Source organism: Gorilla gorilla, chromosome 17, assembly GCF_029281585.2.
Source record: "Gorilla gorilla gorilla isolate KB3781 chromosome 17, NHGRI_mGorGor1-v2.1_pri, whole genome shotgun sequence".
Classification (NCBI taxonomy): Eukaryota; Metazoa; Chordata; class Mammalia; order Primates; family Hominidae; genus Gorilla; species Gorilla gorilla.
In genome coordinates, this window is record NC_073241.2 from 44,809,842 (window position 1) to 44,835,733 (window position 25,892).

The 25,892-nt window shown below is 38.0% G+C and overlaps 1 protein-coding gene across 42 annotated transcripts in view; it reads left to right on the plus strand.

Moving 5' to 3' along the window:
• EPB41L3 (erythrocyte membrane protein band 4.1 like 3) overlaps positions 1-25,892 on the plus strand; it is a 237,705-nt gene that overhangs the window by 176,081 nt on the left and 35,732 nt on the right. For all 42 annotated transcript variants that reach the window (XM_055368493.2, XM_055368471.2, XM_055368494.2 and 39 more), the window contains 6 exons: positions 8,772-8,876; positions 10,149-10,191; positions 15,605-15,680; positions 19,612-19,830; positions 20,177-20,264; positions 25,568-25,720. In XM_055368493.2, the coding sequence (XP_055224468.1) occupies positions 8,772-8,876; positions 10,149-10,191; positions 15,605-15,680; positions 19,612-19,830; positions 20,177-20,264; positions 25,568-25,720 (684 nt within the window). The remainder of the gene's footprint in view (positions 1-8,771; positions 8,877-10,148; positions 10,192-15,604; positions 15,681-19,611; positions 19,831-20,176; positions 20,265-25,567; positions 25,721-25,892) is intronic.

The window sequence follows — 25,892 nt, forward strand, 5'->3', positions numbered from 1 at the left end:
TTGTTTATAAATTTACCAAGACCAGGAAATAGTTTCATATTCCTATTTTAACAGAAGGCTCCAGATCATTATTGCTAACTTGATTAAATGAGAATGTGATAGAACAATTATTGATTGACTGATGAATGTTTGAAAGTAGTTACCCTCATGGTTTTCTGAAGAGCTGATTGCTCATGAATTTAAAGAAAGGACTGACAATATATGTACCAGCTAGAGAGAAGAAATGTGATCTCTGCCTCTCATGTCAGCCCTCTATGAATATGCTGCCTGGACCACATTTGGGATTAGTACATAGGCTGAAAGATCCCATTAAGTCCTGCCTCTTGAGAATGGATTCTGGCAGTAGTGATGTGGATAATGGACTTTCCATGCTTATTAAATGTGGCATTGCATGTATACTTGAGACAGCCCAAAAAGGCAGGAGATGCACATAGGATAGCTGGTGCCTTGTCTTTCTTCTTAGGGCTTCCCAGCTCCAGCCCTTTCTAAGGCTTTATGGACTCTGTTGTCCCAGACCAGACACCATCATCTTTTGTTCCTGGGTTTGACCATGGCGCTTTGGCATTTTCCAAGTATGGATTAAAAAAAAAAAAAAAAAAAAAACAAGAAAGCAAAAAAAAAACACACTCTCCGCTTAAATTTCAAGGCAATGTTATAGAGTATTTTTCTATCAAGAATTCGTTAGAAAAAAAGGAAGCCCAGGAAAGGTGACTTACACAGAGTCCAGGTGTCTGATTTGGGCTCAAGCTGTGGCCCAGAGAGTTTGCCGAACTCTTTAGAGTCTCCATCCTTGAGTTAAATGGTACTGCAGTCATTTAGAAATAAAGACAAGTTCAAGTGACCTTTAAATGTGAGGAAAATGAAAAGGCATTCAGTGAGGAAAAATGCAATTAGGGCAGGAAGCATGGGGGGAAAAAGATGACATTTTGTTAGATTCGTCCAAAATAATGTGAGAAGAAATTCTTTCTTGAAATTCTTGTCAGTAGCACTTCTTAGACACATAGATCGAATGCCTGCTGTGTTCAGGACACTGTACCAGGGCAGTAAAAAGGACAAGCAGTTTTCCATCCTCAGGGAGCAGAAATAGGAGTTCACAAAATACTATACTCATGAAGAAATATAACTTCCAAAATATAACTTCCAGGGGTCTATTTGAGGAAGATAGGTGATGGAGAGAATGAAGTACTTATGGTGTAGACAGCCCCTCAAATAAGCATCAGTTTTGCTGGAAATTTTCAATATCGTAGCTCTCCATATTTTCATGTATTAACATGAGTGGGTTTGAGCCTAAGCCAGCATAGGCAGGAGGCTTTTTTGTTTTCATTTTTCAACGTTATTGTCTAAAGAAATGCATGCATGCATCCTGAAGAGCCTTGCCAATGCACACACCTTCTGATGCAGGAACCCCATTCCTTCCTGAGCAGCAGGCACTGCTGCTTAGCTCCAGTTCTCATGCAAAACAACTTACTCTCCTCATTCTCTTCATGATTGTACAGCTTCAGATAGATAACTGTACCCTGTCTTCCAAGGCTAAAAGACAGTTTTTGACTTGACAGATTTCTCTAATTTCAGCTGTGCCAGAAGAGGGCTTCACTCAGGCTGATCCATAGCTTTGTAAGACTGAAGAAAAAAACCCAAACACATTTTATTGTAGTCCAGTGCTGAGACTTGGCGCAATTTGTGTCTTCCTGCTTTTGCACTCATTGTCTTGGGCACAGACTAAGAGATGATTTATAGGGATTCAGGAATGGAGGCAATGCCCATTTTGGAGAAAGCTGTGCCAAGGAGAGCTGTCCTCCCTGGCCTCAGTGCCAGGTGTTTGTACCTGTCAGTCACCCCAGTCACCTGCTAGGGAAGATGTGAATGCTCCTGCTCTATTAGAAAAGAGGAGATCAAGACATTTATTAACCTACTAAGGGTCATTCTTTAGTAATGTAACAGGATCTTGAGTAAAAGTGTATTTTAACTATACAAAGGGAAACTGTCTCCATTTTTTAAAAACACACACACACAACACAACAAATTTTTTAACATTTCTGGTTTTCTTATATTGTATTCATAGCTTTAAATGGAAGTTAGTGTTTTTGTGTTTCTTTCGAGAGTTTAGTGGTTTATTATTTCTCATTTGTGTCATTTTATTTTAGCATTTGGCCAGTTTATCATTTCCTGAGAACTTTTATTTTTCAAGAAAATGTGTTGGAATGAATGTCTTCAGATTTTAAGCCTGGGGCAGCAAAGAAAGACCCCATCTGTACAGAAGAATTTTCATAAGATTTGCCGGAAATGATGCTACATGCTTATATGCTAACTGGGAGACTGGGGTGGGAGGATTGCTTGAGCCCAGGAGGTCAAGGCTGCAGTGAGCTATGATTGCACCACTGCACTCCAAGGTGACAGAGTGAGACCCTGCCTCTAAAAAATAAAAAAAGGATTTTAGGCACATGTGTCTGTGTAAACCAATTTTACTATAATGCAACTATGAATATTGGCCTAGACTAAATCTGAAAAAACTGCATACTTCCTCCCAAAAAAGTAAAATATTTTTAGAGTCCTCATATTTAAAAATTTATAAGTTGCAAACATATTTTAATTTAAAGTGACTGTTCAGCCATACCAGCATACCAGCATGCATTACCTGGGTATATTTAAAAAATGCAGATGTCAGCCAGGCGTGGTGGCTCATGCCTGTATCTCAGCACTTTGGGAGGCCGAGGTGGATGGATCACTTGAGGTCAGGGAGTTCAAGTGACCATGTCTCTACTAAAAGTGTCAAAACCATGTCTCTACTAAAAATACAAAAATTAGCTAGATGTGGTGGCGGGCAGCTGTAATCCCAGCTACTTGGGAGGCTGAAGCAGGAGAATCACTTGGACCTGGGAGGCAGAGGTTGCAGTGAGCCGAGATCACGCCACTGGACTCCAGCCTGGGCAACAGAGTGAGACTCCGTCAAAGCAAAACAAAAAGCAGATGCCTTGGCCCAACTTCAGAAATTCCAATTTAATTGACCTGAGATAGGGGCCTGGACATTGACATGTTTTAAATGCCCCCAGGATCCACTGTTGAAAACCACTAGTTTAAAACATTGCTTCGGTGTCATTGCTTACGGCTTGCTAGTGAGAAAAATACTTTTGTAAAGTTTCATCAAGTTACTGTTTTAATCTCTTAATGGCATTTGACAAAGAAAGAGGCCCTGTGAAAGATGACATGCAGGAGGCCCAATGCCATTGCAAATGTCTTTACGGTCAGGGATATGAAGTGAGTGCCCAGAGACACGGCTGGGATGTAAGGCAGAATATAGAAAGTGCTGCCATAAAGTGCCGCAAAGTCCAAAGGAGAGAGAAATCACATTTGTCTGGGAAGACAGGAAATGCTTCAGAGAGTTGGCACTGGGGAAACCCCTTGAAGGATGAGAGGACTTAACAGGCAAAGCAGAACATGTGGGACATTGAGAGCATCATTATGGGTAATGCCTGAGATGGATTGAAACACATCAGAACTGTTTAACTCAGTGAGTTCATCATGATAGTATGAAGCCAAAAGATCTAATTGGTGACTTTGGGTGATGCTAGGGAGCCAACTCATCATCTTGAAAATGGATAAAGGGAGAGAAACAAGCATTTATCTTCATTTTCATAATTAAACTGTGTCACTGGGTAAACAAATAGTTTTAACAAAAGGAAATACCTCTTTATAAACATGCTCCAGTTAATAAATGAAGAAGGAATGATTCGGATTAGAATATCACCATTTTGCAGTCTGGAATGAATGATACAGGGCAATGGTCATCAGTGACTGCTAATGTCACACATGTAAAAAAAAATCAGGCAGTCACGTAGTGCTTCCTAATGGAGTATCATTTATGGAAAACAAACCAGAACCTGACGAAGCTTCTAGATGTAACTCCCACTTCAGGGGCGATTCAGGAGACTGGGAGAGCTGGTAAATTACACCATCAAGATGCAAACAGCAGAATCTACACTGAAAGAACTCCACAGGCAAATGACATAGTTTCTTAGGCAAGTTAATTTCAAGGGGAAAACCAAGATAAGTGGAGAATTATCAGGTTAAGTTTTGAATTTTCTAAAATGTCGATTCAATGAAAATTTTAAGTTTGTATTTACTCATGATAAAAGTAAAATCATTTGGAGGTTAACCTTTTTTTTTTTACTAACCTTTTTAATTAATTATTTTATTAACAATTTAAACTAAGAATGTATTTTTTGTCTTTCTCTTTTTAATTAGTAGATGTGTGTTTTTGGAGCAGTTTTAGGTGTATAGAAAAACTTGAGCAGAAAGCACAGAGGTCCTATATACCCCTTCACACTCTATTTTTACCCCCCAGTTTCTCTATTTTTATTTTTTGCTATTTCTTACAGGAAGGATCCCCTATTTTTAACATTTTGCATTAGTGTGGCACATTTGTTACAACTGATGAGCCAATATTGGCACATTATTGTTGACTAAGGTCCATAGTTTACATTACAGTTTATTCTTTGTGCTGTTCATCCTGGGGGTTTTGACAAATACATAATGTCATGCATTCACCATTTCATGATCATACAGATAACGGACCGTTTCACTGTCCCTCACATCCCCTGTTAGCCGCCTATTCATCCCTCCCCACCCCCAAACCCTTAGCAACCATTGGTCTTTTTGCCTTTAGTTTTGCCTTTTTCCCTTAGTTTTGCCTTTTCCAGGATGATATGTACAGTAGTCCCCCCCATTATCTGCAGTCTCACTTCCCCATTCCGTTTTCCACAGTTTCACTTACCCACAGTCACAGTCTGAAAACAGGTGAGTTCAGTACAATAAGATATTTTGAGGGAGAGATAGAGACCACACTCACATAACTTTTATTACAGTATATTTTGTAATTATTCTATCTATCAGTTGTTAATCTCTTACTGTGCCTATTTCATAAATTAAACTTTATCATAAGTATATATGTATAGGAAGAAACAGAATATGTAGCATTCACTACTATCTGTGGTTTTAAGCATCCATTATGGGCCTTGGAATGTAAAATCCCATGGATAATGGGAGACTGATGTAGTTGGAATCATACAGTATGCATCCTTTTCAGATGAACTTCTTTCACCTAGCAGTATGCATTTAAGGTTCTTTCATATCTTGATAGCTCATTTTTTCTTTTATCAATGAACATTATTCCGTTATCTGGATGCACCGCAGTTTGTGTCTTCATTCACATAAAGAAGAACTTCTTGGTTGCTTCCAAGTTTTGGCAATTATGAATAAAACTGTTATAAACATTTATGTGCAAGTTTTTGAGTGGACATAAGTTTTCAACTCATTTAGGTAGATACCAAGGAGCATGATTGTTGAATACTGCAAGAATAGGTTTAGTTTTGTAAGAAACTGCCAAACTGTCTTGAGTGGCTCTACCATTTTGCATTCTTGTCAGCAATGAATAAGAGTTTCTGTTGCTCCACATCATCACCAGCACTTGGTGTTTTTATTGTTCTGGATTTTAGCCATTATAACATACGTTTGGAGGTATCTCACTGTTGTTTTAATTTGCAGTTCTCTAATGATGTTTGATGTGGAACATCTTTTCATATGCTTATTTGCTATCTGTATATCTTTGGTAAGGTATAAGTTCAGATATTTTGCCCATTTTTAAATTGGATTGTTTTCTTACTGTGTTTTAAGAGTTCTTTGTATATCTTGGGTACCAGTTCTTTATCAGATAGGTGTTTTGCAAATATTTTCAGCCAGTCTCTGGCTTCCCTTTTCATTCTCTTTAAGTTCTCTTTTGACAAACATCTGCTAACATGGGTGCAATGGGAGAGAGTGCCTCAATCCATTAGTGGTTTGCAAAGGGAAGCCCAGTTAGAGCCTCAAGCCCATAAACATCTTGCTCAGTAGAATCTTACATCCCCACTCAAGGATGAGAAAATGGAGGCCCGAATAACTTAAAAGCCTTTTCCATAGTCATCCAGCTGGCTGGTGGCCATGCTGATATTTAGCAGGTAAGAATTTCATTGCTTCCATCCTATGATATAACCATCTACAGCTGATACCAGACAACTGGTCTTAGCTCTAAGGATTAGAAAAAAAAAATCTTCAGTGTGGACTAGTATGTTATTGTCTTTAAAACCAGTGTTTAAAATATGTTTAAAATATTCAGTAAGAAAAGATCTGGTCTATTTAAGAGAAGGATGGGACTCATTAATAGAAATCAAATTGCGAGGAACCAGAAAAGTGAGAGCCAGGTAGCATTAACAGTCTGTGCTTGAGCTAACCCATGCCTCTTGTTAGGCAAAGGAAAGAACACAGCAGCCAGAAAGTGGCGAATTGAAACTCTAACCAGGGCGCCTGCAGCATATTCAGAAACGATTCCTCCGTTGAGAAATGGCTGTGGTCTCTTGGGTCAGAAAATGTAGGAGGCATAGGGTCCAGTGAAGCCTTGTAGAGAAAAGTTTTTGTATTTGCATTTGTTTTGGTTTTTGTTTACACATAGAGAAAGTATTTGGCCAGACACTGATATGTATTTTTCTACGTTGTGTGTATGTAGGTAAAAAAAAAAAAAACAAAAAAAAAACAAGTAGTCTAGCTAAAACAATTAGGTAGTAAGCAGGCAACTAATATCTAAAGAGTGGGACATGTTAATTATAAAGCTGCTTATTGGCACCACCAGGAGTTGGATATGTGCTCCTATAGAAAACACGCATAATAATCTGCTCTACATTAGTTATTCTACTGTTTGTCAGCCACCAGGCTATAATAATAGCTGACATCTATGGAGTGCTTAATATATGCCACCACTAGGCCACGTTTGAATACATTATTTGATTGTAATGTCATCCATTCCAAAGAAGTAAGTAGTGTCATACCCATTTTACATAGCTGCAAGGGACATCCTGAAGATTCAAGCACAGGTTTACTTGATTCTAAAGCTACTTCCCAGGTCATCACATAAGTCTGCCTCTCTCATCCAACTGCTTTGAACCTCTGTTCTTATCTGTGAACTGGAGATCATACCAGTAGAAGCATCAGAAGAACCAATTTTTGTGAAAACTTCATAATTTGTGAAGGATTATTCAGAAATAATATGCTGTTATTTATAAATATTATTCAGAAATAATATGCTGTTATTTATAAATAAATGATTTAAACCAGCAAGCAGGCGCTTCATTGTCGAAATATTTATTCATAGCCGATGAGCAATGTTATTATGTAGTTTTGCTAACAAGTAATTTATTTTCATAATACTTTATGGAACTGTTTTTTCCAAATACATCATCGATTATTTAGCTAGCTATGATTTAGGCCTTACTTTTCTACCAGAAATTTGCCTTTTCTCCTAAATAGTCATGCTTGAGGGGACTGCGTAATTGCTTTCAGCATAATTACAGCTGCACTATAACACAACACACGACTCACAGGTCTTTTGAATGCTTATTATTTTGGCATAGACATAGTTGATCAATTTTCATATTTCTCATTGGTATTACATTAACTCTTAAAGACAAATATGCTTAATGTATTAGATGTAAAATGTTAGTAGCACACAAACAAAAAACTCGTTTAGTTTATTTGTTGCCAGTTAATTCGTCACAGACCTCATGACTATGTTTAAAGGCCTCTGAAGGATTAGGTGAAAAAATGATACGTCACAATAAATTAAGCTGATGAATTTTTTTTCCATATGACTATCTTTTTCTCCAGATGCTGACTTGATGGTCAGAAATATAACTCATATATCCCTATTTTGTATTTATGTATGATAACTCAAGTATTCTTTAAACTGAATATTTTGTTATGTTTAATAAGGATTTGCTCTAAAAAAGTTAAGAGAAAAACTCTGTATAAACTGAAATTTGTGACGAAAGAAAAACAAAACAAAAATAATGAAATTTGTTTAATGGATTTTAGAAAGTGGTCCTTAGAATTTCTAAGTAAGGATTTGGGATAGAAAGTTTTAAGTGAGAGTCTGCCTAAGACAAGGAGCAGGGTTAATTCTTCTCAGGCTCAGAAGTTTATCTCATAGAGCTGCGGTCCCCAACCTTTTTGGCGCCAGGGACCAGTTTCATGGAAGACCATTTTTTTCTATGGACTGGGGTGGAGGATGGTTTTGGGATGAAACTGATCCACCTCACATCATCAGGCATTAGATTCTCATAAGGAGCGCGCAACCTAGATCCTTTGCACACACAGTTCACAATAGGGTTCGAACTCCTATGAGAATCAAATTCTGCCACTGATCTGACAGGAGGCAGAGCTCAGGTTGGCAATGCTTGCTCGCCTGCCACCCACCTCTTGCTGTGCAGCCCTCTTCCTAACAGACCATGGACCAGTAACCATCCATGGCCCAGGGGTTGAGGACTCCTGATCTAGATAATTGAGTTAGGGCACTCTGCATTATGGCTTTTGTTGGTTTGTTATATACTCTTTCACTGTCAGAATTTTTATGTTTCACATATTTAGTCTTCCAAGCATCACATTATTTTCCCCAGTTGCTTCCATTTAGAAATCACCCACTGGTCACCTGTACATACTAAGTAGCGCTGTTGATACTTTGCTTTGGTTTATTTGTGGAGTGGGCTTTTGTAGGTTGAAGCCTTCGCCCTCCCCTGCCGTTTTTTAGCCTTTTTTGCACTTAAACAGGAGATGGCAATGTGATCACACTGTTGGTCACTCCCTAAAGTTACACCAAGCAATGTTTTAAATACTACCTAGTTTTATCTCTGATATTTGGGAGAACTTTCTTTGTGTTGTATTGACTTGCTTTGCTATTCTGTTTTCTGTAGAAACGCTCCAGAGGACAAGTGCTGTTTGATAAAGTGTGTGAACACTTGAACTTGCTAGAGAAAGACTACTTTGGGCTTACCTATCGAGATGCTGAAAACCAGAAGGTGAGTGATCAAAAGCAATGCAAAATAAGATGGCTTGAACTGCTCATTACTGCCAGAAAGTGAACTGAAACTGAATGGGTGGATCACTTTCTCCACCTCCCTTCATTCTCCCACACTTTCTACTTTGAGTCTGTAAATGCTGTTAATCATCTATTCCTTGATGAAGGAAATCACTGACAGCTTCCTTTAATCTTGAATATTCTGGTAACAGTAAATGAAGCCTTGTTTTTCATGCTTGAATTATTTGTGGTTCCTGGAAAGCATTTTATGTGGTTCCTTTTGCCGGAGTGGGGTTGTGGGGGGGGGGGGGAGGGGGTAATGTATTTCAGCAGATTATTTGAACCAATGAAAATCAATTGATATTTATGTAAAAATCATGCTCATATCCCAAAATTCTATGAAGATATTATGATTATAACCCATAAACTGTCAGGGCAGTTCACCATTGCTGCTGTCCTATTTTTCATTCATCTTTTTATGCTTTCATAATGTTTCTGAATCAGAATATGAGGGGGATTGTGTGCTGACCTGACACTTGTCTAATGTGTTTAGTAGATGTTTTATGTTTAATGCAATACCTCTGTAGACTCTGTTCAGGGCTGTATCTCCTTAATCCACACAACTACCTGAGAAATACAGAAAAGGAAATCGTTTCCATTGCATTGACACTGGAAGCTGAGTCAGAAATTTTGCTCATAGTTGTTAGTCATTTTGGTGTTGTGCCACAAATCATCCTTAATACCTCCTGAATTCTCCAGACAATGCCTCACTTCATTATTAAACATCTGATTTTACCAGTGAGGAAAATCGGAAATCACAGGCAACTATTGATTTGTTAGGGAAGCTTCCTAGGTAGATGCCTAAGGATCTTTTATTGCAGAAGTCTCTAATGTGGAACTGAATGGCTAGGACATCAGTGTATCCAGGTACATATATTTTTAATTTATCCTAGTAACTTGTCTGAACATAGAATCTTCTGTCTTTTCCCCTCTTTTTCTGTGCTAGCTTGAATCCCTGAAGGCAATGGTTATAAAAGAAAAAGACTTTTGTCAGGCCCAAACTGCATACATGTGTGTTTTCTCATTAGACCAGTGCCTGGGCCCTTGGAGGGCTTGGCAGAGGGGCACCAGATGTGGGGGAAGGACCACAGTAAAGGAAGCCTTCCCATGACCACTAACTCCGCACTGCATTTAGGGAGAGTCTGTACCTAATCAACATTAAGTCATTTTTATTCTCCTCTGATTCAAATTCAAAATGTCATTTCCTTTTCAGAATTGGTTGGACCCTGCTAAGGAAATAAAAAAACAGGTTCGAAGTAAGTTCTTTTGGATTATTTTTTGTGGAAATGTGAAGGTTTTCAGAGAGCAAGTTGTCTGAATTGGTAGCCCATACCTAAGTGGCTAGTGTGAATACAAGCTTTTCTTATCTCAAATTTGATCTGGCAATTCCGATAGTATTCATTTTGTAGTTGTCACAACTTGGAGTTAAAGGGACCGTGATGCTTGGCCTGTTTCTCTGCCTGTGAATGGATGTCAAGTATATGATTTAATCAACTGATGTGAGAATTGGCAATTAACCATTTAAAACTTCCAAACTGAATTATTAATGTTCCAACAGTCACAAAAGTATGAAAGGCCAGATGAAAGTCATAATCATTTCATAGCTTTGAAAAGGAATAACAAGTCAAACTGAAGTTTACTGTCTGGTAACCTCTTTTCCTGGTCCCCTGAAGGCAATTTGAAAAATACGTATTTTAATGGACCAAACAATTGCATGAGCAAGTCACAAATTTAAAATACAAGTAGCTAATAAGTCTTAAACAGTTGCTGAATTTTACTAATGATTAAATGCAAATTAAAATGACACGTTTTTCACCTATTCAGATTAACAAAGGATTAGGGTTTAATAATAAACTATAGCACTTATTTACTCAATTGGTAGAATAAGTTGGTTCAATCATTTCAGAGGGCAATTGTCAATATTAAAATTTAAGCTGTACTTACTCTTTGACTCTTAATTTCACTTGTGGAAATTTATTCAGCATATCAACGAGGAAAATGTGCATTTGTATAGCAAATGAAGTTTCATTATATTACTATTTACAGTAGCAGAAAACTAGAAGCACCTTAATTATCCATGTGTAAAGAAATTATTAAGTCAATCATGGAATAGCCATATAAATACATCTTAGCTCTCTTTAGTGAAAATCAGTTTGCAAAATATTATCTATAGCATAATCACGTTTTTAAAAAATTATGTCTGTATAGATGCATGGAAAACTTTTGGAAGGCAGGAAGGTTTTAATAGTAATTACTCCAGCAGTATCATCCAATGTAGGGGTTGAGAAGGAGGAGTCTTTAAAATTTTTTTACCCTTTACTATAGCTCTTACTTTTGCCGCAAACATGGATACTAATTTAAAATAACTACGTTTTTATTCATATTTTTGTCAGTAAAGTCTAAATTCTTCCAAACAACTAATTCTAGTTAAAGAATACATTTAAGAGCAGTTTATTAATAAGAACATCGTTCCCATTTCAGTAAGTAAAACTTTTCAACAGTTTACTATTAAAAGAGCAAGCAAATACTTCTCAGTGCCTTTGAAAGTCGTGAGCTATCAAAATAATACCCCAAGTACTAAAAAAACATAATTAGTAGTGAGCAGTTTGGAAATGGTTCAATACTAGATAATATCCCAGAAAGACAAAAGTATAACCATACTTCTAGATATAAGAGAGTCGGATGATTATTTATACAATTAAGACATCTTTACCGTATGTTTGAGGGAAATTTGATGTATCCACTAACCAGAAACTTGATAACAAATTAGGTTAATAGAAACAGTTAATTGAGATGGAAACCAGGGATAGCTATAGTTGTGATAAATAGGTGAAAACACTACTTATTTTTTGTTCTGAGGAATCCTAAGAAAAAAATTAAGATAAATATTTTTCTAAGGAGTATTAAAGAGTTACTAAAATAGACATGCTGAATATATATCATAACATTTTGTGTGCATAAAGTTCTCTTATTCATCTAATTAATGGAATACTGAGCTGATTAATAATTGCGAAGTACTTTGAAAATATATAAAATGTTCAAGGATAAGTCATAATACCATGACAGGAAAGGCTGTATAAACTAACTTTCTTTTTTATTATTTATTAATAGGATTCATTTTTTCTTTAACTTCCCATTTATAGTGTCTTCTACCATCCTTTCAAAGAGAAGAAAGCTAAAGGGGCAAGACAATCAAAACAAGAGTTTTAAAGGATTTTTTTGTCATGCAGATTAGGCAGTGTATATGACTTTGCCATAAAGAAAACTGACAGTCTTGCAGATAAAGGAGATAAGGAAAGTTGGAATTTCTTTAAAAATGGAATTCGATTATTTTTACCTGTATTCTTTGTTGTTTCCCATCCACTAAAATGCCCTCTTGCCACAAAATTTTACATTCAACCAAGGCAGAGAAGTATTACCTTATCTGATGTAATTATTGTACCATCATCTCCACTTCCAAAATATAAATGATAAAAGTATGTTCCCATGCTTTTTATGCTGTGGGCTCACAGTATTCCTTTAGAATGAGATCTCTAAGAAAATGGAAACCGAGCTAACAAATATCTTAAGTCCAGATTTATGATAAATAGAAAATTCTAAAACTTCATGCCTGTAATCCCAGTTCTTTGGGAGGCCAAGACAGGAGGACCACTTGAGGCCAGAAGTTCAAGCCCAGCCTAGGCAACATAATGAGACCCTGTTTCTACTTTTTAAAAAAATTGTTTTAATTAGCTGAGCGCAGAGACACATGCCTGTAGTTAGTTAGTCCTGGCTACTAGGGAGGCTGAGGGGGTTGGATCACTTGAGCCCAGGAGTTCAAGGCTGCAGTGAGCTGTGATTGTGCCACTGCACTCCAGTCTGGGTGTCAGAGTGAGACCCTGCTTCTAAAAAACAAAATTTTGAAACTGAAGAGTTCTTATGAAAAAAATTCTTATTCCAGTCATCTTTTAAGCATGCAGGACCTTAAAATTTCTAAATAGACTATATTTTGTGATTTTAAGTATGTTTATGATACAGTAATTTTATGACATAGAGCATATATCACACTTTTATGATATAAATGCAGTATATTAGAAATTTTAAGATTTGTCTGGCATAAAAGACTAACATTAGAAATTTTTCATAAGAATGAACTATCATCAGTGTTATAATTTTCTATTTATCATAAATTTGTAACTTAAAATTCCACATCAGCATTATAGAAATATTCATTTTAATGTGTTCAAGCTGTTTCATTTCCTCTTTCTAACTAGGGCCCTCATTTGAGCAGATGTAGAGTTGCAAACTTATTTATTGCGTAAGCACTTCCTTCTCAGTGGATTTGTTTCTGTCATATTCTTTATGGGGATATGTATTTGAGCTTTAATCTGCCTCTCTCATTAATTTCCAGTGTTATGCCCCATTTAACTGGACTTTTTTTTCTTGATTGGGGTGTAGATTGTATTATAGTTTCTGTACACTTTCCCATTGTTTCAAAATACTGTCCTGAAAGATGTATTTTTTGTGTCTTGTAACCTTAGGGAAGTAGATTCCTTAGTAGTAGTAGTGATTTTCAAAATGTGGTTCCAAAGCCCATTTTTATTATTAGAACCATAAGGAAGCTTATTAAAGCCATCGATTCCTAGGCCATACTCCAAATCTCTGGAATAAAAATCTCTGGGGTGGAGCCTGGGAATTGGCATTTTTAACAAGTACCTCAGGTATTTCTTCGGCTCACTATAGGTTGAAACTTGCTTTCCTAGAATGAGGATTTTTGCATTAAATGTCTTTTCTGTATTTTTTATTACTTATTAGTGTCTCACTTGGATATTTATTATAAGATTGTATAATTACATTGCTAAACTATTCATTGGATTCAAGGCCTGCTTTGAAGTGAATAAAAATTATAGAAGAGCAATAAATCCATTTCCCATAACTAATCCATTAGTTTTAATTCCACTTGCTTGGGGGAAAGCCAGATCTCATTATGAACCTTACCACTGGCAAGCGTTGAAGGGATCTATTTTAATAGGAAGTGAATAGGAATCAATAAGAAAATAAAACCAAATCGGACTATTTTTGGAAAAACAGAAGTACTTTTTTGAGAACAGTGGGAAAAACAATTACGAAAATGTATTTGACTGACAGATATATTTTGAATGGTTTAAAAATGATATTAAGTTCCCAATAATGCCTGGTCCTATGCTTAATCCTTTATAGGGCACCTCAGGTAGAGTTCCTGCCATGTGGAATCTTAAATGTGATGTCAATGGTAGTGTTAAGAATTAACTATAACTAATACATGGATGGATCTATGCCATTTATGACAGAATGTAAGAAACTGATGAAGCTAAGTATTGCCTCAGATGCAAGAGAACAGTGCAGAGAAAGGAGCTAGGAAATACAGTACTGTACCTTCTTCTGAATGTTTGGGAAGGGCTCATGGAGCAATGGAGTTTCCAGAAGTCATTTAATGCAGAGACAGGGAGATTTGGAAGTCTTGGGAGAGTATTGGAAGCATAAGGGGTGGACTGTGAAGTCAGAATCCTAGAGTAAGGGCAAGTCGGTGGCCACTGGATGAGGCATGGGTGAAAGACCTCCAGGGTGGGAGCCTGGGGGACTGGGAGGAATTTTTCAGTAAACCATTCGAAATACAAGCAGGACGTAGGCTCTAGTGTACCTCTTGGGTAGAGGGAACAAATATAAACAGCACCACAGAGAAGAGATACCCAGACTTTGGTAAGTTACTGCATTTGAAGGCCAGAAGAACAGAGTGAATACAGTAATGATCACATAGTAAATATGGAAAAAAAGAAATCGGTATTTTCCATGTTTATATTGATAAACCATATACAATTAGGGTTAGTATTAATGAGATGTGGAGCCTAGTTAAGGCTTCATAATGTTTCAAGGATGTGTGTTGATAATACAGAGAGTAGATACTTGTGAGCTGACTCCTGGTTGACCCTTTTCAATGCTGGAGAGGCCTTGAGTATAGGCCACAGGATAAAGATTGCAAAGCATAAAGAGGATCCGGCTAAGTCTCAGGCTAAGGAGGTGCAGGTGCAAAATTTGGCAATATGCAGAAAATACACTCAAGTACCTATTTCATCAAAAATTTCCCTGAGCAAGAAAATAATTTTCAACAGCCCACAGAGCAGCCCACTTACTAGAACACTGTTCACTGCAACAAACCTTTCCCATAAAATAAACGTATGTTGAATAGTCCCTTGACATTTATTATAATTGGATATGACCTGTAATAACAGAGCAGAAAGGACAAAGAAAATGGGAAATATGATTGTAGTGTTGATCTGTGAGCTATCCAGAAATTCGCAGCAATAAATCCAGCCACTCCCAGACTTATCTGATTGAAGATTATTCGTGTCACTCATGTTTTTTCCTTCTTCCAAGTGCTTGCTTATCTTTGATTCTGAAAAGGGTAGGAAGTTTGATCAGTTTCCATACTAGTTTAAAGTACCAATAAAGGATTTGATTGGGAAGAAGATTAGAAGTTAGACAAGGTTTCAGACTTATCTGTAGATTTCATGTGACCAAGGTTTCCCAGTTTTCCATTAATGGTCAAAAGTTGCCTGGGTGTTAATGCTTGGAGTTAAGGCAGTTCTGGCCATCAATTAGAGTCATAAGAATTTCTCAAGGTTTTACTCTAATTTTTTTCCATCCTTGCAGGTGGTGCTTGGCACTTTTCATTTAATGTGAAATTTTATCCACCAGACCCTGCCCAACTATCTGAAGATATCACCAGGTATTTGAAAGTTGGCTGTGCAAAAGACAAGCATATTGGGAGAGTTGTGCTTCTCTTAAATGCTCCGGAAAGGAGCGTGCTTACATCTGGTAGCCTTACAATCATCCACTCTCAAATGGCAAACAAAAGGCAAATGAACGAGAGCAAACATCTGATGAGAAGATTTGCCAAATCCTATCTTTTCACTGTTGAATCTTTGGTGCCAGGCTGATATTCCTTCTGCTTGACCCTGGTGGGAAAACACGCAGAACTGAGATACTGTCATCCACCTACCATAGTCAAATTGGATGGAATTCAGCCTTGTATGATATAGCAGCTCTTAGTTTTTCCGCTTTAATACTTAGAGTAAAAATGTCCTTGGATGCTTGTGCTTTTTATATAACCAACACATACACACACACATAAATTTAAGTGTTTAATTTCTATGTCCTGTATATACAAGGAAAATGATTAATTTGTTTTCTAGAAAGAAGATATTAAGAAAGAAATCAAAACATTAAAATATTTCAGTTTGGTAACAGCTTTGAGTGTGAAAGGGGATCTCATTATAAAGCTGTACTGGATGTCTTAGTCTGGGCTGCTGTAACAAAATACTAAAAAGTGGGTGGTTGATTGATAAACAATAGAAACTTATTTCTCACCATTCTGGAGACTAGAAGTTTGAGATCAGGGTGCCCGCAGGTCAGGTCCTGGTGAGGATCTGCTTCCGGGTTGCAGGATGCTGACTTCTTACTGTGTCCTCATGTGGTGAAAGGGTGAGGGGGTCTCTCTCTCTCCAGCCTTTCTTATAAGGACACTAATCCCATTCATGAGGGCTCCACCCTAATCACTTCCCAGAGACCCCCACCTTGTGATCCCATCACCTTGAGGGTAGGATTCGAACATATGGATTTGGAGGGGAGGAGACACAGACACTCAGTTCATTGTTCTGGTGTGCTCTGACCTTCTAGGCTTCTCTCCATTCACCTTAGAACCCCTACTCTCTTGCTCAGCTCGGTAGTAAGTTTATGACCAGTCAAAGCAATTTTGTGCAGTGTATGCAGAATTTTCTGTGTAAGCTTTGCATTCTTTTTGGAGGGCTTTACAGAAAAGGGAAATTACTCAAAACAACTTCAATCACTTGCTACAGTTAAAAATAATTTCACCAGACATATTAAGAGAAGGGTAAAAATTAGTTCCAGAGGATTTTTTATATTTGCAATAAATCAGAGAAAAGTTATAATTTCTTATTTAAAGATAGTTTTTAGTTGCTATTGAAGAACTGTTTTATTTTGGCTAATTTGTGGTTATAGAGCCCACATATACCTGGATTTGAAAATGTAGTTCATGGTGGGCCAGGCACGGTGGCGCACGCCTGTAATCCCAGCACTTTGGGAGGCCGAGGCAGGTGGATCATGAGGTCAGGAGATTGAGACCATCCTGGCTAACACGGTGAAACCCCGTCTCCACTAAAAATACAAAAAATTAGCCGGGCATCATGGCGGGCGCCAGAAGTCCCAGCTACTCTGGAGGCTGAGGCAGGAGAATGGCGTGAACCTGGGAGGCGGAGCTTGCAGTGAGCCGAGATCGCGCCACTGCACTCCAGCCTGGGCAACAGAGTGAGACTCCGTCTCAAAAAAAAAAAAAAAAAGAAAGAAAGAAAGAAAGAAAATGTAGTGCATGGTTTCTTTCTGTTGACTCATGTAATATTTGTAGAGCCGAGCCTGTTAAATGTTTAAGGATTTTTTGTCATAATTACATGGATTTATGTCACTTGCCTAAAATCATATTTAGAGGGGACCTTTAAACTTTCTCATAGTCCTCTGCTTCCATAGATGAACAGTTCATTTCTTATATACAAGGTACCAGGTGTGCTTTGTTCTATCCATATACTAGGCTGTGCTTGGGATTATTAAAACTCATCAATGTTAACACTTACCTTGAGGTCTTTGGCAGTTAGTAATTTATCTGTAAGTCTCAAAAGCAAAATAACGGAGAAGACAAATCAACATATTTTTATGTAGGTCATATTTTTATGATATGGCAAAATTATATGGAAAATGTTAATTTCTCCAGTTTAAAACTGTTTATTTATGGGGACAAGATTCTCGAATTTTAAGGTAGGAATTCTTTATATCTTAGATAGATTTTAAGAAGCTATCTAAATTTTAAAAATGAGAACTGAAAACAGGAGAAATTGTGTTATTATAAAGAGACTACCTCATTAAGAATGCAGGAAATTGAGAGTGAAGTTTATAATGACATAGCTATTGAGTTACCTGAAATCTGTTTTGCTCGTATAGTAAGATCTGTCACCTTAATATCAAAATACTTCCATAAGGCTAATTGGGGCCTAATAATCACACAGTCATGTCACTTAACAATGGGGATACATTCTGAGAAATGCATCTTTAGATGATTTTGTTGTTGTGTGAACATCTTAAGAGTGGACTTGCACAAAGCTAAATGGTAGAGCTGACTAGTCATCTAGGCTCTATGACAAAGCCCATGGCTCCTAGGCTAGAAACCTGTAGAGCATGTGACTATACTGAATACTGTGGGAAATTATAACACAATGGTAAGTATTTGTGTATCTAAACATAGAAAACGTACAATAAAAATACAATATAAAAGATTTTTCTTAATGGTACACCTGTGTAGGCCACTTACCATGAATGGAGCGTGCAGGACGGGAAGTTGCTCTGAATGAGTCAGTGAGTGAGTGAAGAGTGAATGGGAAGGCCCAGGACATTACTGTACACTACTGTGGGCTTTATAAACACTGTATACTTAGGCCACATTAAATTTATTTTTAAAAATTTCTTTCTTCAATAATAAATTAACCTTAGCTTACTGTAATTTTTTTACTTTTTAAACTTTTTGACTCTTGTAACACTTAGCTTAAAACACACATCATACAGCGGCACAAAAATATTTTCTTTCATTATATCCTTATTCTGTGAGTTTTTTTCTATTTTTAAAATTTATAATTTGTTTTTACTTTTAAAACTCTTTTGTTAAAAACTTAAGACATAAACACATATATTATTAGCCTAGGCCTACACAGGGTCAAGATCATCAGTATCACTGTCACCACCTACACATCCTGTCCCACTGGAAGATCTTCAGGGACAGTAACACACATGAAGCTGTCATCTCCTAGGATAACAGTGTCTTCTTCTGATACCTCCTGAAGCACCTGCCAGAGGCTGTTTTACAGTTAACTTTTTATTTTTACAAATAGAAGGAGTACACTCTAAAATAATGATAAAAAGTATAGCATAGTGAATACATAAACTAGTAACGTAGTCACTTGTTATCCTTATCAAGTATTAAGTTCTGCACATGATTGTATGTGCTAGTCTTTTATACAAGTAGGTTTGTTTACACCAGCACCACCACAAAGGCATGAGTAATGTGTTAGGCTATGACATTAAGATAGCTATGACGTCACTAAGCAATAGGAATTTTTTAGCTCCATTATAATCTCATGGGACCACCATCTTATATGTGGTCCATCATTGACTGCAACATCGTTTTGTGGCACATAACTGTATTTAAGAACATTTTCACATTATAATTCCCCCACCCAAGGATTTCAGGAACTGTGTTGGGGACTGTTCATTTGACTTTAAAAGTTATTTTAAAAGATGTTAGAAGAATATGTCTTTTAAGTTTCTTTTAGACTGTGCTTTATTAATAAAACCCTATTATGAATGTCGACTTGCTTCTAAATGCCTTTAAATACTGTCTTTGGTAACCAAGTATTTTTCCCTTCTATCTAGAACAAGTATGTATAAAGTAAATATCAAAATATATAGACGCTAGAAAATTTATCTTAGAGAGGCTATTCTACAGGGAGAAATTATTTACCCACGATTTTTACCAAGCGACCTCCTTTTCCTGTATCCTCATGCTGCCTTCGTTGTGTTGTGCTTTTGGTTCCTGGAAGGTACTACCTCTGCTTGCAGTTGCGAGATGACATCGTGTCCGGAAGGCTGCCCTGCTCCTTCGTTACCCTGGCCTTGCTGGGCTCCTACACTGTCCAGTCAGAGCTCGGAGACTATGACCCAGATGAATGTGGGAGCGATTACATTAGTGAGTTCCGCTTTGCACCAAACCACACTAAAGAACTGGAAGACAAAGTGATCGAGCTGCACAAGAGCCACAGGTTAGAGGCAGAAAGGTGTTCATTTAAGTTGTGCCTTGATGGGAGAGTGTCCCGCACACAACCCACCTCTTCCCAGTACCGATTTCAGTCCATTAACGGCGAGACTTGAGCATAGTGTGGGTCCGTGCACAGTAAAATTCTGAGATGGGCAAGCTCTCACTCAGAGCATCCAGGTGTTCATTTGTAGTGCTTTCTTGCAAAGCCCTTTTTCTTGTTATTCTTTTCTCATGTATCTGCTGGTGCCTCCATAGGACTTCTTATGAGATAGCGTGGAACTAAGTGGGAAATATTGCAGCCTACCAGGGAAGGGAAGAGTATCATTGTAACATATTTTTCTTCTCATCAGAGGAATGACGCCAGCAGAAGCAGAGATGCATTTCTTGGAAAATGCCAAAAAATTATCAATGTATGGGGTAGATTTACATCATGCTAAGGTATGCATTTTTTTAAACCCTAAACTTTCTATTTAATGTTATGTAACTTGATGTTGTTATTACTGTAAGCTGGTGATTTTTACTTCAGTTAATATAAATGAAACCTCTGAGAATTCAAATCTCTGTTTGTCTTTTAAGCCCTACTCCACGATACAACAAATGTAGCTTTCTGATATTTACTGAGGGGTTTGCTCTTTGTGTCTCAAACTTGCATTACTCCTGGGCACAGCCTTCTGAAAGCCCGTGATAGGCAAAGCCTCTGATTGCCTTTTGATGCAGTTAGAAACCTACCTTGACGTAACAGACTTTTACTTCACCCTGCCTCCCCATCACAGTCGTATTTCCCACTCTGTGCCATCACATAACCTTTGCTCCCATCAGACTCTGTTTCTACACTTTCCCTGACTATGTCCGTCTCTGGACTATCCTCCTCTTTCCTATCTGTCTGTCCGAACTTAGCCGATTGTCCAAGACTCAAGCGTCACATTCGTTAAGTGCCAGACACTGTCTGTGGCCCTACCTGGATACATACCAGGCAGCAGTAAATTCATATTGAATTTAAGAAGTCTACCTGTAAAGTTTAGGCACTCTGACAAATAATCAGAACTCTGAAATAAGGTTGTTGTTTTAAAGTTCACCTAGGCTAAGGTTTGCTTCGTTGACTGGTGATCGATGAAATGTTAAAGGTGTATCTTGGGAATGGAGTCTTGGGAAGAAAGAATTTGGGTCGAGACTGTAGGAGGGTTACAGTCGTGAGGATACACAGAGCAGCTTTGACTCTGTGTCATGCTTTTCCTGGAATCTTCGTACTTTTCAGTAGTGGTAGAATGAAGATAGGACTACTAGTCTTTTTAAACAGCCCAGAATAAAAGTCTTGTGGAAATACAAGGAAGCTTTTATGAAAATTTTATTAGCAAAACATATAAAATGTGTTAGGATCCTAGGTTTGGATTCTGATGCATTAGCAGTGTTAAAAAGGTCAATGTTAAGGTCAGAGGTTGTTTCTTCTGACTGGGTCCAACAGGATGACATTGTTCCTGTTTAGGGATGTGTGTTTGACTTTTTTTTTTTTTTTTTTTTTTGAGACGGAGTCTCGCTCTGTCGCCCAGGCTGGAGTGCAGTGGCGCGATCTCGGCTCACTGCAAGCTCCGCCTCCTGGGTTCACGCCATTCTCCTGCCTCAGCCTCCTGAGTAGCTGGGACTACAGGCGCCCGCCACCAAGCCCGGCTAATTTTTTTTTTAGTATTTTTAGTAGAGACGGGGTTTCACTGTGTTAGCCAGGATGGTCTCGATCTCCTGACCTCGTGATCCACCCGCCTCGGCCTCCCAAAGTGCTGGGATTACAGGCGTGAGCCAGTGTTTGACTTTTATGGACAGAGTTAGTCACCGATTTCATGGTCTGAGACTCACAGAATGTGCAGTTACAGGTTTCCAGGCCAACGAGTGTCTTAAACGTCAGGTTTAGGGCCTGGAAATGAAGAGAATTTCAGCTGGCTCCGTTTGAGCAAACACCTCAGCACCCCTGCGGACCCATTGCAGGGAGATCTGTGATCTGTAGGTTCTGTTGATACTGGAAGTTGGGCTGCACTTTGGTTAGCTTTTGGAGAGCAGACTAATCCACAGGGATTTGGGGAGAATAGTGGCCCTTGAATCTGTGCAGGTTTGATTGGTTTTGCCGCGGATCACTCTGCACGTCATGCAGGATGAGCTCTCCAAGGCCTGAGCACTAGCAAAATCTCTGTGACTTGGCGGAGGTTCACACCAGGGATGTGCTGTTATGTTGAATGCCAAGCTCTTTGACATTTGTGTATAATTACAACAGCAGGTGTAGCTCTGTTTACTTGCCAGTTCATTATTACACTTTTTCACCTATTTTACACTCAGATAACAAAGATGTTTTCTATTATATGTTAGGTACAAGGTAGAGTGAGAATTTCAAAATGAAAATAAGAACAGACATTAAGATTTTTAAATTTCTCTTAGTGTTTCCCCCTAAGAGGCTAAAAGATAAGGAAACAAGAAGGAAATGAAGGGAGCCTGAGAATTTGAGTGAATCTGAAGCTATTTTTGAGTTACATCACACACTTTGATTCTCTTACTGCCCAGAAATAAATAAATAAATAAAAGATTAGGGTGTGCATTTCAGGAAGTGCACCTCAGGATGTATCAGTGTTTCTATCAGTAAATATAAAATCACTTAACATTGCTATAGCTACAGAATTAAAATAGATGGCTGCCTTTTCATTTAATAATGTGATTTCAAATTATGCCAATTAAAAAGAAAGAGAATTAAGGAAGCGCAAATGTAGCATTATAGGAATTTTTCTGAATATTAAGTATAACAGATAATTCAGTTATAGACTCCATTTTCCCATGCAGCCAAACTCCATCATTTGAAGAAGCAAATTTACTGAAACAAATTGGAACTAATCTCCGGTTATGAGCGAGATGCCTCGCTTCTGTTGACGGTGTGAAAGACCCTGAGCTTTACAATCCATTTAAAAATTCTGAGCTGGAATCCTGTATGAAGAATAAATACCCATATTACACAAAGGTCCTATGTTTTGGAAAACCTAAATGCTTTGTTTTTTCTTTGTACATCTGTCTCTGCTTGTTTGTCACTTAATGTGCATCTTGATAGGCTTTGTCAGAGTCATTTATTTTATGTAAGATTCTGAAATGTAGATATAAGTCCATATAGGATATACCACAGAGCAGGATGGCAAAATTCGAACATTGATGTTGAATTAAAGAAATCGTATGCCCCTTTATTTTCATGATGACAGAGACTATTTGGGTACACCCCAGTGCTCCTTGCTAAAGGGAGTGCACGTGTATTTATTGATAGTGAAATGCACATGTCCTTAAGAAATACTGTTGTCATAACTTTTAAAACCAAAGATTTCTCAGGCCCAGCAAGGTGTCTCACACCTGTAATCCTAGCACTCTGAGACGGGGGCATTGCTTGAGCCCAGGTGTTCGAGACCCGATAGAATAAATGTAGCAGAACCCGATCTCTACCAAAAAAAAAATGTCGAGTGTGGTGGCACGTGCCTGTGGTTCCAGCTACTCAGGAGGCTGAGGGAGGAGGGTTGCTTGAGTCCCTGGAGGTGGAGGGTGCAGTGAGCCAAGATGGCACCACTGCGCTCCATCCTGGGCAACAGAGGGAGACCCTGCCTCAAAAAAAAAAAAAGAAAAAAAAAATTTCTCAAACTAACCTCAATACTGTGGGCTGTGGCAGAAAATTTGAGATGAAAAGTATCATTTTTTTTTTTGCCGTGCGATTAATGAAATGGAGACTTGCATCCAATTTAAAACTGCACTCATTTGTGCCGTTTTCATTTTTCATTAACCTCTATTTCAACAAATGTGTAATGGCTTCATGCATGCAAGGTAGGCAGTGTGCTGGCCGTGAGATTACAAAGATAAACAGAGCTCCTGCTCTCAACCAGCTTTTGTCTCCAGGAGAAGGAAGACAAGTGGTAGTTTATTTCAGTGCCATTTGCTAAGGGTGTATACTAGAGATAACAGTTTGATTTGGGGACACAGAGAGGTGTGTTTTGGAAGGGACAAGAAGAGGAGGCATCAGAGCCTTCTTCATCTTCCTCATGAAGGGAGCTACTGTTTTCTTAAAATCCAAAGAATTAACGGGTGATTAAAATTTTTATTAAAAGTTTTATTGTTATCTAATAATGGAAAAGGTTTCGAATGTCCTTTCCCTCAGTAGGTTGAAGGTACACTTCCTAAAGTCCTGTTCTATAGTTACCAAAAAGAAAATGAGTCAAAAAGCAGTGATTCTGGCAGTGCTTCCTCGTTCCTGCACTCTGCCGATGGCGTAAGGTGGTCATCTCTGAGTGGTGGCGCAGACAGATTGGCTGGTTTTAAGGATCAGTAATGCCAGCTGCGTGTCAGCATCAGGTTATAGCTCTTTAAATCACTCTTTCAAATTAAAGTCCTAGATAAATGGTGGGCAGTTTCCAGTCTTTGAGTTCTCCTCAAATTTTATTATATTGTAATATCCTGCCATCAAATATTTCCACTCCTGCAGAGTAATTCAGTATGTCATGGAGTGTTACGTTTCCAAAGTAAAATATTTCATTTTAAACCAATTATGCTTTGTTGGCAAACTTACCTTTCCCAGAGATGGACCAGTATATGTATTTCTGATTCTGGAAATTTCCATCTCCTGCCTTGCATTGACAGCAGACCTGGGCATAGCTTCCAATGGATGCTCAGCTCATGACCCTTTCTGTCCCCTGCTTCCAACAATCAGTGGGACCAGGTGGACTCTGACCTCACATACAATCCTGCCTGTGTCCTGTCTTTTTCCTTCATTCATGGCCACCACAAATGTTCATTTTACCCTGACTTAAATGGAATACAGCATGGGGAAAGACTGTATGTGGTACATCTCCTAAGCTTGATACAACATCTCTGATGACCGCTGGACATCACACATCCCTAGGAAATTACCTAAACATGAAATGTGCAAGTAGCAAAAGGAAATTGCAGTTCTAGGATGATCTCAGGTTTGTTTCTTAAAAAAAAACTATACACATATTTAAAAAGTATTTATATTTATATATGTGAGCCATATTGCTAAGTGTGATTACCACTGGGCAGTGTGTTTGTGTGGAGGGAAGGGTGGTTGTTGGGGAAAATACATTCTTACATTTTTTTATTCATTCATACTTTTAAAAAAACTATTTCGTATTTAAATTTTACTCTGACAATAATGATATATAAAAAATATCGGGGCGCTTTTTAAAGGAACAACAACCAAAACCCTCATAGGAAAAGACAGGGTCCATCTTGTTAGCATACATGTTGGTTAAGAGTGCTGCCTCTGGAACCAGGCTGTGTTCAACTGGAACTCTGTACCTATTTTCTCATCTGTAAAATGGGAATAATAATAGTAACCATCTCAATTACAGTGAATATTAAAAGAGTTAATATATGTAAAGCAGAGCAGTGCCTGGCAATTGACAAGTGAGAACTGTGGCTACTATTATTACCGTTATTAACATACCTTCATGAGCTGGGCCCTCTTGGTGTGCAGTATTTACTTTGTAAGTCTGAGACACCTGGGAGAGCAGATTTTATTCTAACAAACCTCTCCATAGTGATAAACATCTTCACCAAAAGGCTAATGTTTAATGGTAATGTTTTAAAAATGGCTGCATCATTTTGCATAAGTAAACCAGCCATTTGTAGTTTCTGTCGTGGATGCTTAAATACTTTACCCAGCAGAAAATGGAAATAAGTTAGATACTGATCTGTTGTTTCTTGCTTTTATTTTCCAGGACTCAGAAGGGGTAGAAATTATGTTAGGAGTTTGTGCAAGTGGTCTGTTGATATATCGCGACCGGCTGCGAATAAACAGATTTGCCTGGCCCAAGGTTCTAAAGATTTCATACAAACGGAACAACTTTTACATTAAGATCCGGCCGGGAGAGGTAAGTATACCCACATTTGCCTGTGCGTTGGGAGGAAAGATCCCTGATAGCAAGCAAGCATTTAAATTATCTGCTTATGAGTTCTGAGCATTGTGGGACACAGTGAATTACATCTAAGTGCCTGAGAGAGTTTATTGTAGGTTTGCCCAATAAACAGTAATAAATATTCTCT